Consider the following 16,264-nt stretch of genomic DNA (forward strand, 5'->3'; position numbering starts at 1 on the left):
TAAATGGGTTACTAACATTACATGGTATGTTTAGTGACATATTCAGTTTATCCTTGTTAGTGCACTAACACCGAGTTTTCATTAATACCTGCTCATGCACTTGCCTCTAAATGATTTGTGCCTCTGGTTTTGTTTTGGTTTGTCTTTTTTTTGCTTATTAAAACTAAACTTGCCACATCTTACCGTCACCCTGTATAAGAAGCCGTTTCTATACATCCTTTCAAACTTGGTGCATTTTTCTCAACTCCTTTGTCAATTTGATAGTTTAAAAGTGGTCTCTCTGTGTAGTTTTATCTTGCGTTTCTTTTATGAGTGATATTAATTGAACATCTTTTTATAGAGGCATGTTTCCTGTTCATGGTAATTTGGCTTTCTTAGTGGAATAAATCATGGCTTGTACAATTCAGTCCCCTTCACCATGCTGTGTGTGTGTGTAGGTGTGCAAATAATGTGTACTTAGAGCTGTTTGCCTGAGTATCATTATTCTCTTCTTGTGTACTTCAAATCTTGTATCTATCCAGGAAGAGTTTTTATGACCCTGAGAATAAGTTGATTATATTGCTTATTGTAGCAGATTTTTTTTTTTTTCCCTCCCTGCCATGCCATGTGACCTGCGGGATCTTAGTTCCCCAGGATCAAACCCGTGCCCCCTGCAGTGGGAGCTCGGAGTCCTAACCACTGGACTGCCAGGGAATTCCCTATAGCAGATTTTTATATATTTGTGCTGTATACAGGCTATTTATTTCCTTTAAAAATTGTGTTTGATTTGGAGACAGATTTTTCTTTATGTAACATGATTGCAAAAGTTGCTTATTTTAGCTGACTTTTTTTCCTCCCGAATTAGTTGGTGACAAAGTTCCTGCTGATATAAGATTAACTTCCATCAGATCTACTACTCTAAGAGTTGACCAGTCAATTCTCACAGGTAAATATTATGTATTGGAACGTTGTTGAATTTCTGAAGGCTCCCTCAGATTCCATGCTAATAATTGAGTTGACTTCTTGCCTCACTGTCTCTTTCTTTTTTTTTTTTTTTTTTTTGCGCTATGCGGGCCTCTCACTGCTGTGGCCTCTCCCATTGCGGAGCACAGGCTCCGGACGCGCAGGCTCAGCGGCCATGGCTCACGGGCCTAGCTGCTCCGCAGCATGTGGGATCTTCCCAGACTGGGGCACAAACCCATGTCCCCTGCATTGGCAGGCAGACTCTCAACCACTGTGCCACCAGGGAAGCCCCCCACTGTCTCTTAATCCTCTCCAGGATATTTATTTCTTAATGCTTTATCAGTTAGGCTTTTTGCCAATACATGAGGTAAAGCTATGATTTAAAAACAATTGGCTTTCATCTCATAAGGCCTATTTATCTTTAAATTTTATTAAAAATTAGTTTTGATTTAAACTTTTAAAAATTTTTTAAAGGGTTACAAATTCCTTCAGTAGCAGAGGTAATATTCTTAAGGTTGAAGTAGTGTTGTTGTCTCTCTGTTTTGTGGAAAGTGCATTAATTACTTAGTGTTCTTTTTCCAAGCAGGAAAAATACAGACTCCAGGAATGCTAATCTCACATCTGACATACTTTGCAATAATCAGATGTACAATTAACAAAAGTTAGCACCCTCCAAAATGGTGAATGTTCACTACCTAAAGTTTGCACACTTAGATTTGGGATTGTTTGGAACATTTTCCCGTTTTTGTTTGATACAGGCACAGTCTAGGGTGGAGGGTTCATATTAACTGGATGGAAGTAAGGTGGTCAGAAGATTAAACACAATGCTAACCTGAATTAAATAGAGAGTAAATATAAAATTCAAAGATTTATCTGATTATTAGTTTTGAAAAGCAACTCATGTCATAGAAGTAGGGATGTGAGTAACCTGGGCTCTGTTTTTTATTGTTTCTTTATGAATAGCTTATCTACTAAAACTCCCATTAGCAGCAACAACCTGGAAGCTCATTAAGCCATAAAATGGTAGGGAATTGATTGGGTTGAATGTATGAAATTCTCATATTGTGCCTACAAAAATAATTTCCATTTTAAAACTTTCCGTAGAGTTTCTTGAATGTTGTTTTTTTGTTTAAAAGTCATACTCTAGTTTTAGGCTAGATTGAAGAACCAGATTCTTTTGTTAAATTTTGAGAGTGAAATTTCCTACCTGGAATTTGACCTAACAACTAGGGCCATATTTCACCCTCATTATATACAGTTAATCCTTGAATAACATGGGTTTGAATTGTGTGGGTTCACTTATCTGCGGATTTTTTTCAATAGTAAATACTACAGTACTTACTATACTAGTTGGTTGAATCCTCAGATGCAGAACCGCAAATATAGAGGAATTGCGTATACGGAGGGCCAACCATAAGTTCTGTGCAGATTTATGACTGTGCAGAGGGATGGTGCCCCTAACCCCTGCGGTTTTCAAGAATCAACTGCATTTCATAAGTGATGTTAAGTTGAAACCAGATTCAGACATTGTGAAAGTTCTAAGAAGTAGTCTGTTACTTCTTAGAGACTTCTGCTTACTTCTTAGTAGACTTACTTCTTAGTCTCTTGCTGTTTTTCATTTTGGTTTATTGAAATAGAATGGTCTGATTACTGCGTGCAGATATTTCTAGAACAATGTTTTCATTTCTCATCTTTGGCATTATTAAACAAAAACAGGCTTTCCAGTGGATGATCCTCAGTATTCATATACTGTACCTACAGTTTGTTTATTTTGTTAAAAGTAAATATACTTTCACCTTAAGTATCAGAGTGTATGTGTATATAAATATACAACAAATCTACATTCATAATATTAGAGTATAAAATGATACCTGAAAATGAACTAAATTTGTATAGTTATTCAAGAAAATAAAGGTAATTGACTGGGATTTTACTTCAAAATTAAATTCCTTTATTTTGATTTTTTTTCTTTGAAATTAGTTTCTATTACTGAATTTTACTAGTTTATGTTCTTTTGAATGAATTGGCCCTTTTTTTCTTTTTCCTGAGAGTGGTAGTGGCATGAGCGGATGAGGGTACCAAGGTTCTAGGTGCACACTGCACAGATCTAAACAAACCTTCTGTATCACAACCTGCTTAGGTGAATCTGTCTCTGTCATCAAGCACACTGATCCTGTCCCTGACCCACGGGCCGTCAATCAAGATAAGAAGAACATGCTCTTTTCTGTGAGTACTTTGTTTGGAAAAGACTTAGCCTATAAAGGGATGTTTTCAAAATGATGTGGATGATAACTGTGTGTAGTTCACAACCTGTGTTTAGAGAGAAAGCAAATGTGGCAAACCATTAATAATTGGTGAGTCTGGGTGAAAATGGAATGGATGTTCATTGTACTACTTCAATTTTTCTGTTAAATTTTTTTGAAATAGAAAGTTGGGAAATTTATAGTTTTCGTTTGTTTAGAACTTAAAGTGGTATTTCAAGTAGTGGGCTTTTGTGGGTTAGCATGGGAATCTAACCACCCCATAGTAAGTAAAAAAAAGTAGAGCTACAATGAAAATAATGAAGCCCTGTTCTTCCAACATTTAGGAATTAAAATGGGGTGGGGGGAACCTTACACTTGATTGTATTGCTCTTTGAATACTAGTGCTTAAGTGGAGGTCCTCAAGGACAGCCCATGGTCCTGGTTGCCCTTCTTATTATGGGTGATAAAAGTAGGAGGGGTTGAGTTGTTGGAGCCAGAGGTGGAGAATGCTTAGGGTTGAGAGCTGTATGAAGTATGAAAAGTCAGGAACACAGAGGGGTTAAGCGCTGTCCCAGGCCAAAGCTAGTCTGCAAGCCAGGCTCAGTATTGTGAATAGAGATTCAAGGTGGCCGGTATAGAGGGCTCTGGGGCAAGTAGGTACCATTCTCATTTCATGGAGAATCAAATCAGAGAGAGATGGCCCACACTGCCTGCATGAGGTATTGCTCATCATCAAAGTTAGATGGCTGGTTGCCACTGGAAGGCCCAGTAGAATGTGGTGAGAGAATCTTGGTGCCCTCTTGAAAATCCACACAAGTCTGAGTTTACTAGTCAGTATTTAAATTGGGTGTGGTGTTAGTCTTGTAACCATTTCTCTACTTCTGTCCTAGGGTACAAACATTGCTGCCGGCAAAGCCATGGGAGTGGTGGTGGCAACTGGAGTGAACACTGAAATTGGCAAGATCCGGGATGAAATGGTGGCCACGGAACAGGAGAGAACACCCCTCCAGCAGAAACTAGATGAGTTTGGGGAACAGCTGTCCAAAGTCATCTCCCTTATATGCATTGCAGTCTGGATCATAAACATTGGACACTTCAATGACCCAGTTCATGGAGGCTCCTGGATCAGAGGTGCTATTTACTACTTTAAAATTGCTGTGGCCCTGGCTGTAGCAGCCATTCCTGAAGGTCTGCCTGCTGTCATCACCACCTGTCTGGCTCTTGGAACTCGCAGAATGGCAAAGAAAAATGCCATTGTTCGAAGTCTCCCTTCCGTGGAAACCCTTGGTTGTACTTCTGTTATCTGCTCAGACAAGACTGGTACACTGACAACGAACCAGATGTCAGTCTGCAGGGTAAGTGGGAGTAGTTTCAGAATCTTTGCAGGTTATGGTTGTTGATTCATCCTAAGAATATGCCTTTGTGCCATCAAAACCTTTGATTTATTATTTTTTTAATTACTGTGTTTTTTTATCAATGTATAGTTGTTTCACGATATTGTTAGTTTCTACTGTACAGCGAAGTGAAGTAGAGCTCCCTGTGTGATTTTTTTATTTTATTTTTATTGAAGTACTGTTGGTTTACGGTGTTGTGTTAGTTTTGGGTATACAGCAAAGTGATTCAGTTATTTTTATATATATATATATAAAATTTTTAGATTCTTTCCCCTTAGAGGTTATTAGAAAATATTGAGTATAGTTCCCTGTGCTATACAGTAAGTCCTTGTTGGTTATCTGTTTTATATATAGTAGCAGGTATATGTTAATCCCAAACTCCTAATTTATCCCTCCTTCCCCTCCCCCTCCCCCTCCGGTAACCAGAAGTTTGTTTTCTATGTCTGTGGGTCTATTTCTGTTTTGTAAATAAGTTCATTTGTGTCTTTTTTTTTTAAGATTCCACGTACAAGCGATATTATATTTGTCTTTCTCTGACTTACTTCACTTAGTATGATAATCTCTAGGTCCATCCATGTTGCTGCAAGTGGCATTATTTTTTCCTTTTTTTAAAAATTTTTGTTGGAGTATAGTCGATTTACAATGTGTTAGTTTCAGGTGTATAGCAAAGTGAATCAGTTACGCATATACATATACCTGCTTTTTTTTTTAGATTCTTTTCCCATATAGGCCATTACAGAGTACTGAGTAGAGTTCCCTGTGTTATACAGCAGGTTCTTATTAGTGATCTATTTTATATATAGAAGTGTGTGTATGTCATTCCCAGTCTTCCATGTTATCCCCCCCACTGCTTATCCCCTGGTAACCATAAGTTTGTTTTCTACATCCATAACTCTACTTCTGTTTTGTAAATAAGTTCATTTATACCCTTTTTTTTAGATTCCACATATAACAAGTGGCATTATTTTTATTCTTTTTTATGGCTGAGTAATATTCCATTGTATATCTATATACCACATCTCCTTATCCATTCATCTTTCGATGGACAGATACTTAGGTTTCTTCCCATGTCTTCCTCCCTCCCTCCCTGCCTCCCTGCCCCTCTTCCTTTCTTTGCTGTGCTGGGCCTCAGCTGCAGCATGCAAGATCTTTTTTTAGTTGCAGCATGCAGACTTCTTTGTATGTGGGCTCTTAGTTGCGGCATGCGAACTCTTAGTTGTGGCATGCGTGCTGGATCCAGCTCCCCAACCAGGGATTGAACCTGGGCCCCCTGCATTGGGAGCGTGGAGTCCTACCCACTGGACCCACCTACCCCCTGGACCACCAGGGAAGTCCCTCTATGTCTTTTTTTTTTTTTTTTTTTGGCTGCATTGGGTCTTCGTTGCTGCGCACGGGCTTTCTCTAGTTGCGGTGAGCAGGGACTACTCTTTGTTGCGGTGAGCAGGGACTACTCTTTGTTGCGGTGCGCAGGCTTCTTATTGTGGTGGTTTCTCTTGTTGCAGAGCACGGGTTCTAGGTGCACAGGCTTCAGTAGTTGCAGCATGCAGGCTCAGTAGTTGTGGCCCGCAGGCTCTAGAGCGCAGGCTCAGTAACTGTGGCACACGGACTTAGTTGCTCCACGGCATGTGGGATCTTCCCAGACCAGGGCTCGAACCCGTGTCCCCTGCATTGGCAGGCAGATTCTTAACCACTGCGCCACCAGGGAAGTCCCCCTCTGTGTCTTGACTATTGTAAATAGTGCTGCTATGAACACTGGGGTGCATATATCTTTTCATCATTTCTGGATATATGCCCAGGAGTGGGATTGCTGGATCTTAAAACCTTTGATTTATAATTTGATACCTTTTTATGTGCTTTAAACAAATTGGGTTGTATGTGTAGCTTGAGCCCAAGGGTAATTTCTTATACTCCAGAGGAATTAATCATTTAATTCCCAAAATTATGTCATGAAATAAAGGTTACCTACATGGCTGATATATTTGTACTGGGGAAATAACTGTAAGCAGTCTGTAAATGTGTTAGGTGACTGTGCTTACTTTATTTCCCTGTTCTTCTCTCTCTAAGTGTATGTACGTTAACACGAGCTTCAGAGGAAGAGTTCTATAAACCAGCTAGTTACCTGCCTACATAAAATTCTAATTGGTACTTCCTTAACACATTGAATGAGACATGTTTTCTTCTTGAAAAGTAAATAATTGCCTTTAACTTGCTTCATTCTCTGTGTTCATCCTTCCTTTCTTAGGTTGTTTTGACCATCACTTGGGGATAAAATTAAAAACTTTAAACCTTCCCTTAGCAAAATAAGAACTAAAGAAATAATGTAATGGTACAGCTGAATGAAGTTCTTTCATGTAATTCAATTTCCCTAGGTTTTGTTTAAACAACTTTGAGGTGGGGGTATGAGAGAAACAGATGAGGGAAATTGAGGTACAAACTTCCAGTTACAGAATAAGTGTGTCATGGGTATGAAATGTGGAGTGCAGGGAACACAGTCAATAATAATGTAATATCTTTGTATGGTGACAGATGAGAACTAGACTTATCATGATGATCATTTTGAAATGTATAGAAGTATCGCATCACTATCCCATGCACCAGGAAGTTTTAGGTCAGTTACACTTCAAAAACAAACATAGGAAAAGAGATCAAATTTGTGATTATCAGAGGCGGAGGTGTGGGTGGGAGGGGCAGGAATTGGATGAAGGTGATCAAAAGGTACAAAGTTATAGGATAAATAAGTCTTAGGGAATGTAATGGTACAACATGATAAATATAATTAGCACTGCTGTATGTTATATATGAAAGTTGTCAAGAGAGTAAATCTTAAGAGTTCTCATCACAAGGAGAAAACTTTTTTATTTTGTATATATTAGATGATGTTCATTAAACTTATTGTGATAATCATTTCATGATGATCATAAGTCAGATCATTGTGCTGTATACCTTAAGCTTATACAGTGCTGTATGTCACTTATATCTCAGTAAAACTGGAAGGATAAATTAAATATAAAATTGACACACGCACACAAAAAAACTGCTACTACTATGTACAAGTCAAAGTAATTTTCCAAAAGGTACACAGCTCATACAAATATTGAGTGGACACATGTCAAAGATTCTGTTTGGCTCATTAATTCAATGAGGGAGAATCAGTAAGATAGTAAAACTGGTTACAGGATCATGTGAGGAAGTGTGCTCAATATTAGAATAGAATTGATGTGTGTTAGATTACAAAAACTGGTTAATATCCTATAGGGCAGTAAAACTAAGGTTATCTTTTATACAGGAGAAAAAGCCACAACTTCATAAAACATGAGCCCTTAATAATAGCACAGTGAAAGAATGTTAAATTTTTCCAAAACACTAAATCTTTGAGTGTGCTTGTTAAGTAATGCTTCTGAATGACATTGAAAGGACATGCCATCCTCCCCTTGGCCTTATCTCCAGGTTTTAGTTAATGTTTTTTTAGCACTGGAAATTGTTCTTGTTTTAATACAGTTGAACCCTCTGAATCTTTTTCTTGCCAAATTTATAGTCATGGTATTTTTTTGATACACCCACCCTCAACTTTTTGTGTTGTCCAAAACCCAGATTTAGAGTGAATGGGCAGGTGTTTAAAACACACTGGGGTGTTCTCTCAAGTGGTAACCTTCTAGCTTGTCTTGAGTTTCTTGAGTAGATGCAGGGTGTAACTGAGCTACCTAAGTTCTCTTTCCTTGGAACCAAAAAGGGTTGGACGAATCTGCTAAAAGCTAGTTGTCCGCTGAAAGCTGATTGATTGGGGGAGAGAAAGGGAATTTCATTTTATCTGTTTGGTTTCCCCCAGGAAATTGTTTAAACTTAGACCGTAAGCTTTAATTCCTCAGAATAGTCCTTATATCCATGAAGGTAAAGCAGTGTGTGAAATTGTAATCTTTAAAAAATGGTAAGATTGTGGCAGCTTCAGACTTCAAACTAAGACTAAAACACAATCCATGATAAAAATGTTTTTGTTCTTACATTTTCCCTTAAATGATTTGATTTAAAATGTTCTATTAAAGAAATAGCTTGGCTCTTTGTTCTGTTCTACATTTGGCGACAGAAAGCTGATGCTAATCAGTATTCTACAGGAGGTTTCTTGCAGTGGATTGCATAACTGCCCTTGACTTCGGGATACTTTCATCATGCAGTTTCTAAATGGTTTACTGGCTTGCAGTCTAAAATGCCCGTGTGCATTCAGATTTAGTTGGTGTGTGTTAGAATTCTGAATGTCTTAGAATATTTTGAACTCTGGTATAGACCCAAAGAGTTTCACTTTTATAAACAGTGTCATTAAAGAAATGGCATGGTGTATAGTAATAATGCCAACTTGCTTTGGTAAGGCTTAGTGCAGTTAATTTTTCACGTGACTTTATTTGAATCGTATGGTAATCCTGCTCAAGAGGTTAGAAAACTTAGGCTCTGAGAAGTTGTGACATGTCCGAGGGTCGCACAACTTTTAATAGAAAGGTAAAGTTGAATTTTCTAATGGGATACATTGGTAAACCTGGTTCTCTCTCTTCCACTTAATAATTGTGTAACTGTGAGCACATCATTTAACCTCTCTAGTCCTTTGTTTCCTCTTCTGTAAATGTCGGACATCTTTGGAAAGAGCTTTGTGCCAAGCTTCCTTTTTTAGATGTTGTATCTGTTAGAAAGAAGTTGTAGGGATTGGTGATCTTGCTGCATGTGACCTTGGACATGAATCTTTTCCTCATTTGACACACCAGTTATATGTGTTTGAACTAACGCCTTTTATCAGGAGTCATCACAGTTTTACTTGTATATTTTAATTTTTAAAAAAATCGTTTTGTCTTACTCATAGCTTTAGTTCACTTCCAAGGTTGATTTAGTTCTGAGTGTACTTTTGAAATGAAGCTTTTGGAATTTAAAAGTATGTGCTATAATTGACGTATATACACTATCAAATGTAAAATGGATGGGTAGTGGGAAGCTGCTGCATAGCACAAGGAGATCAACTCCTTGCTTTGTGACGACCTAGAGGGATGGGATAAGGGAGGGTGGGAGGGAGGCTCAAGAGGGAGGGGATATGGGGATATATGTATGCATATAGCCAATTCACTTTGTTGTACAGAAACTAACACAACATTGTAAAGCATTTATACTCCAATAAAGATGTGGGAAAAAAAAGTATGTGCTATAATAAGCAAATCTTATGAGGCAAAAGAAGTTATTTTAAAATAAAAATGAGCAGATTTTCTTACTGAATATGAGTCAGAATGCTCTGAAAAGATGTTTTTAAAGCATTACATGGCCCTTTTCTACTTTAGTTTAACATTTTAAAAATTCCTTATTGTAGAATGGTTTGATCATTCCAAACTGGACTTCTGAATTATAATTGGAAAACAAACCAAGAAAAAAAAGCCATCTTTAAGAAACTAGCTTATGTCACTTTATTATTCTGTAAAATTAAGAATTCTTTCCTAAGCCTGCTTCCATCTGTATTGTCTTGGTAGCGTCAGTTCATTCAGCTCTGCGGGCTCCTTACTGTGTACATGTAGTTGTGCAGCTTCATAGAAAATGAGCTATTGCCACAATAAAAATAAGTAGGAAGAAGTAGAGAAGCAGTTTGTCTTATTTTACTTGGGGAGTTTTTATGCCACTCTGAAACGTGAGTTTATTCTTCCTAGGCTTTTACTGTTAGCTCTAAGGCAGGAATACCTGTGTCACTTCCTCAGTCAGCCATTTGAAATTTGGAATTCTGAGCATTCTAAAGAATACTGCTGAGTCTTGGAATTGACTGACCCAGAGTCCTCATAACTCAGATTTCACGTGGGTTCTCTTCTGTGTCTGGTGCTGTTGCTGCTTATTATTTATTCAGCTCCTCAGTGATGCTGTTTCTCAGACTGTTAGGTGGATGGGGGAGGCAGTCTTAATAGTGTCCAGCTGGAATAAGGGACAATATTCCTCATGCTGAGCTTCAATTAATCACTTTCATTAACATTTATACTTAAGTGAGAAAGGCCTTTTGTCTTAGCAAATGTTATATGTTTTTTCTAGCATATTTTTTATACCTTTTCAACACTTAGGCTTTTTTTTTCTGTAGATGTTCATTCTGGACAAAGTTGACAGTGATACTTGTTCCCTTAATGAGTTTACCATAACTGGATCAACATATGCACCTATCGGAGAAATGTGAGTAATCCCTCCTTGCCTTTTAAAGGCTCCACTCTGGTAGTTTGGTGCTTGTATAGACTTGCAGTGTCTCTAAAATGTTCAGACAGTTTTCCTAATGTGGCTCATGTTTATCAGAGTAGTTCATTTTCTTTAAAAACAAAATTGATAATACATACTTTGGAAATTGAAATTGACATTACAGGTTGTATAAGCCAGTGGGACCCTTTTTCATCTTTTGAAGCCTAAATTTTCAAGTGGGGGTTCTGGTTTGGTTTGGTTTGGTTTTGGTTTTGGTTTTGGTTTGGTTTTTTTGGTCACCCTGCACGGCTTGCGGGATCTTAGTTCCCTGACCAGGAATTGGACCCAGGGCCCTGGCAGTGAGAGCACCGAGTCCTAACCACTGGACCACCAGGGAATTCCTGTTTGTTTTTCATTGATACCAGTGGTGGAGGAATTTCACTAACTAAGAATTCCTGGTCTTTACTGATTGACTGCTGATACCAGAGACATATTCTGTCTCCAGCATCAGATTTCTTTTGAATGCTTGCCAGTCCGTTGTCCACAAAATTCTATTTATTAGTAAATAATTAAATAAAAATCAATAGAGATGACCACAGTGTGTTCTAAGAGTTACTTTTTCTTTTGACAGACATAAAGATGATAAACCAGTGAATTGTCATCAGTATGATGGTCTTGTGGAATTGGCAACAATTTGTGCTCTCTGTAATGACTCTGCTTTGGATTACAATGAGGTAAGCCTCCTCACAAATGAGAAACTAGACCTGGCTGTTCCTAGTTCAAGGGTGCGGTGGGTGGAATGAAAATCCAGCCTTCCTTCCTCCCTTTTTGAAAGTATGGGTTCCTGGTTTTATTTTCCCTTTCCATTAAGAGCCTATCTCTATCAGAGCCAGCATGACCTGCCCAAAGGAAGCTGGAAGCCTTTCATATATTCTCTGTGACTGAGCATTGCAGTTACTTAACTAGGAGTTAAGTAGTTACTTAACTAGCATACATGATGTTCTCTTCTGTGTATAGCTTAGTTACTATAAATGATTAAAAGCAGGATACTTTTTCCTGAAAGTATAGGGTATTGATCTTGCTTTTTAAGATGGGTAACATTACGTCCTGGAGGACAGGCTGAGGCTTAGAAGGTGGTTTTGATGATGATGATGATGATATAATATAAAATTTAACCAACAGAAAACCTTTTTTTCCTCCCTTTTTAATTTTAAACAGTGAGATAAATTCTTTGGTTTCTAAAGGCAAGCCAGTCCCCAACGGAAACAGAATGTAAACTCTGTAGAATGATAAATAATGACAAGGAATTACAAATACTGTTTGAAAGCTCCCTATGTTTGAATTAATACTGTGAATATTGGCTTCTTATGGTTAAGGGAAATGAAAGACCTAATTATTAGAAAAAGATAAAATGCACACCTATGCTTTGAGTTTATTTTTAATTATCTGGATCATATGCTCCAGAATAGGATAAAAACGGCCCAAAGAATAATGGTACAATGGGCAAGAGATTATCCACCTATGGAAAAAGTCTTTATTAAAGAAAATTTACTACTTTTCCCTTTTTGTAATTTGTATGCTTTTAACTACTACAGGCGAAGGGTGTGTATGAAAAAGTTGGAGAAGCTACAGAGACTGCTCTCACTTGCCTGGTAGAGAAGATGAATGTATTTGATACTGAATTGAAGGGTCTTTCTAAAATAGAACGAGCAAATGCCTGCAACTCGGTCAGTATTTGAGCTTAGTGTTTTATTCATGCTGCCCATCACTCAGACCATATATTCTTAGTCTGCTCACTCTCTTACTCTCTTAGATAACTTAGTGTATACCTTATTTCCTCAACCTTGCAATATCTCCTTCCCCATACTCACTATAAGGTAAAATGGTCTGGCCATTTGACCACGAAAATAAAAGTAATCAATGGATAATTTCCACATGCAGCCTCTGTGCCCATAAGGTCTGCCGTCTCCCCTGGTGCTGTGAAATGGACTCTTCTTGCTCCCAGCAAAACCCAGCTGCTCCTTGTGTAGTGAGCCCCAACATCTTTCCTGCTTATCAATCTCCCATCTCTACTGGATCTTCATTAGAGAAATAATAGTATGTTTTTTTATCTAAAAACTTTCTTTTGCCTTAAGCACCCTGCTTCTTTTCCTTCACAGTGAAATTTCTCAAAAGAGCTATTTTTATGTATTGTTTCATTCTTCCCATTTTCTTGAAGCCACTCCAGTCAAGCTTTTGCCTCCTCCTAGTCTATCAAAACCTCTTGTCCAAGTTGCCCATGACCTTGTGCTAAATGGTCCAATTGTTTATGCATTGTTTATATGTTATACTAACACATTTAAAGTACACGAAGCAAGGACTTCCCTGGTGGCGCAGTGGTTAAGAATCCTCCTGCCAGTGCAGGGGACATGGGTTTGAGCCCTGGCCCAGGAATATCCCACATGCTGTGGAGCAACTAAGCCCATGCACCACAACTACTGAAGCCCGTGTGCCTGAAGCCCGCGTGCCTAAAGCCCTTGCTCCGCAACTAGAGAAGCCACCACAGTGAGAAACCCATGCACCACAATGAAGAGCTCGCCACAACTAGAGAAAGCCCACGCACAGCAACAAAGTCCCAACACAGTCAAAGATAAATAAAAATTTTAAAAAGTACACGAAGCGGGCTTCCCTTGTGGCGCAGTGGTTGGGAGTCTGCCTGCCGATGCAGGGGACACGGGTTTGTGCCCCGGTTCAGGAAGATCCTATGTGCCGCGGAGCAGCTGGGCCCGTGGACTGTGGCCGCTGAGCCTGTGCGTCCAGAGCCTGTGCTCCGCAACGGGAGAGGCCGCAGCAGTGAGAGGCCCGCAAAAAAAAAAAAAAAAGTACACGAAGCAAAAGTTGACAGAAATAAAAGGGAAAGTAGATGAATTCACAGTGAGTTGGAGATTTTAACACATCTGTCTCAAAAATTGACAGAACAAGCAGTTGAAAAATCAGGATATGGAAAGACACTGTAAATATACTCCAACACTTATTTCTATTGTGCTCCTTTTTTTTAAAATTTATTTTTATTTATTTATCTATTTTTGGCTGTGTTGGGTCTTCGTTGTTGCATGTGGGGGCTGTTCTTTGTTGTGGTGCGCGGGCTTCTCATTGAGGTGGCTTCACTTGTTGCAGAGCATGGGCTCTAGGCATGCGGGCTCAGTAGTTGTGGCGCATGGGCTTAGTTGCTCCACAGCATGTGGGATCTTCCCAGACCAGGGCTCGAACCCGTGTCCCCTGCTTTAGCAGGTGGATTCTTAACTACTGTGCCCCCAGGGAAGGTCCCTATCGTGCTACTTCTAATATGCTTTTCAAATGCATAAGGAACATTCACCAGAATAGACCATATTACTGGTCCATGAAGCAAGACTCAACAAATTACAAAGGATTGAAATACAGCTGGTTGCTGACCGTGAAAGAATTAAACTAGAAATTGATAACAAAAAGATAAATAAGCTTCCATCTGAAGAAAGTAGAAAACCAGCAAATTAAATACAAGTAGAAGGGAAATAGCAAAGACAAGATCAGAAAGCCATTCTGAACAATTTTGACGGTGTAGAAGAAATCAACAAGTCCTTTCAGTAACACAGCTTTCTAAGCTGACACAGAAAAATGGAATAATCCTGTGTCTGTTACATTAATTGAATCTGTAATTAAAATCTACCCCACAAAAATTCCTCAGGCCCAATTCTGTATAATGCTAAAGAAATGCCAGTTTGGGGGAGTTCCCTGGCAGTCCAGTGGTTAGGACTTGGTGCTTTCACTGCAAGCTGTTCAGCATGGCCACAAAAAAACAAAAAAGGGCAGAAAATGAAACCCTTATCAACTCATTTGATGAGGCCAGCATAACCCTGATACCAAAACCTGGCATGGATGCAACAAGAAAAGGAAGTTACAAGCTAGTATTCTTCATAATATATCAATAGAAGTAGAGATTCTCAGCACAACATTAGCAGATTGAGTCTAGTAATATATCAAAACTTTGACATGTTATATTTGAGCAGAATTACCACAACTACAAGGCTAGCTTGACATTCAAAGCTCAGTGAGGTGGCCGTGTTGCAGGGTGCAGGCGTGTCTGCCCTAGACACTAGACAAATCTGTGGCTCCTCAGCTGCCTTCCCCCTGCCTGTCGGAGCCCCAGAGCCTGGGTTTCTTGGGCTGAACAAAGTGGCAGGCAGGATGGACCAGTCTGTTGAGGACACCCAGGTGCTGGAGGCTGACCAGATGGCCAATGTCTGTCAGCCTCTGTTGCAGGTGGTTTTACTCAGGTCCAGCTGTACCAAGTGTTCGAGGACATAGAATCCACTGACAGTTTACTGCAGGACAGATCCAGCCTTTGTCCTAGACAGAGTGGTGAATGGTTGCTTAGATGAGAAGCAGCGTAAGCAGTGTGCAAACAAGATGTTATAACACACGAAGGTCAGAGTAATAGGCAGCGATACGTACAAGTGGAACGAGAGGAAGAGAAGAAGCATAGTGCCAAGAAGCGAGCTAAGGAAGCTCAGAAATGGGAACTGCAGAAGCCGGAGAAGACGGGTTGAAGGGACTGTGATGCCGAGCAGGAGCAGAAGGTACCTAAGAAGGAAGCAGGTCAGGCCCCAGAGTCTCCATCTGGGCCCACCCCCACAAGCCACCACCCTGGAAACACACCTGCCCCTCTGCACCAGGGACAACATCATCTTCGTGCAGTGCAGGGTGGTGTAGCCAGGAGATCATACGGTGGGTCCTCCAGACCTATTCCCAGTACCTGCTGCCTCCCAGCCTTGGCACTTAGATTTCTTTGGAATTGGGTTCTGCCACACATAATCTCTTAGTACCTGTCATCTCCAAATGGCTGCCAGTTAGTGCTTGTAGCACTTCTTTGATTTGTAGTCAGGGTTTCCTGGTAAATAGAATAAGGAGAAATGGAAAGTTAAAAATACAGCCTTTCCTAGTTATACAAAAGCAAGACTCATTTCTACTAAGTGGTCAGCTGTCACTACGTTTCCTTTCTTTCATCCTTCCCTGGATATCCAGGGCAGATTAGGAGGCAGTGTGTTTTGGGGGAGTAGGGTGGCACCACACGGCACAGGCAGCCTAAGGTGGGCGACAGTGTGAGGCAGAACTGGACTTCTGCTCTGGCACTCTGTTTCCTTTACATTGTTTTGCCTCCTTTACACTATCGCGAGAAATCACAACTTGCACCGGCATGGAGGATGTCTCAGCTGAAGTATAGTCGCCCTATTTGTGCTTCACAACTAACAGTCTCACTGCCATGAGGATCTTGGGCAGCTCCTATGGCATCCTGCCCCGATTTACATGGTTTTCATGAAACATACATCCAGGCCCTTTGTTTCTGTTATAGGGAATTCACCCCAATTGTCATTAAGTAGGGGGCCAATCCTTGCAAAGCCACATTGTCTGATAGCTCTATTATTAGTTGGTGTGACTAAACCCTTGAGAAGCAACCCGAAGATGCAGCTTCACAGAGACTGAGGTTTAGAATTA

The 16,264-nt window shown here is 39.7% G+C and overlaps 1 protein-coding gene across 3 annotated transcripts in view; it reads left to right on the top strand.

Annotated features, from left to right (window-relative positions):
• ATP2A2 (ATPase sarcoplasmic/endoplasmic reticulum Ca2+ transporting 2) overlaps positions 1 to 16,264 on the top strand; it is a 61,008-nt gene that overhangs the window by 31,786 nt on the left and 12,958 nt on the right. For 2 of the 3 annotated variants that reach the window (XM_089894475.1, XM_022598000.3), the window contains exons 6-11: positions 845 to 925; positions 3,083 to 3,168; positions 4,076 to 4,540; positions 10,665 to 10,753; positions 11,385 to 11,487; positions 12,349 to 12,480. In XM_089894475.1, coding sequence (XP_089750601.1) covers positions 845 to 925; positions 3,083 to 3,168; positions 4,076 to 4,540; positions 10,665 to 10,753; positions 11,385 to 11,487; positions 12,349 to 12,480 — 956 coding nt within the window. The remainder of the gene's footprint in view (positions 1 to 844; positions 926 to 3,082; positions 3,169 to 4,075; positions 4,541 to 10,664; positions 10,754 to 11,384; positions 11,488 to 12,348; positions 12,481 to 16,264) is intronic. The other variant, XM_089894474.1, reaches the window with a different exon arrangement.

Source organism: Delphinapterus leucas, chromosome 14 (assembly GCF_059928025.1).
Source record: "Delphinapterus leucas isolate spDelLeu-1000000601 "Yukka" chromosome 14, BTC_Dleu_Yukka2, whole genome shotgun sequence".
NCBI classification, from domain to species: domain Eukaryota; kingdom Metazoa; phylum Chordata; class Mammalia; order Artiodactyla; family Monodontidae; genus Delphinapterus; species Delphinapterus leucas.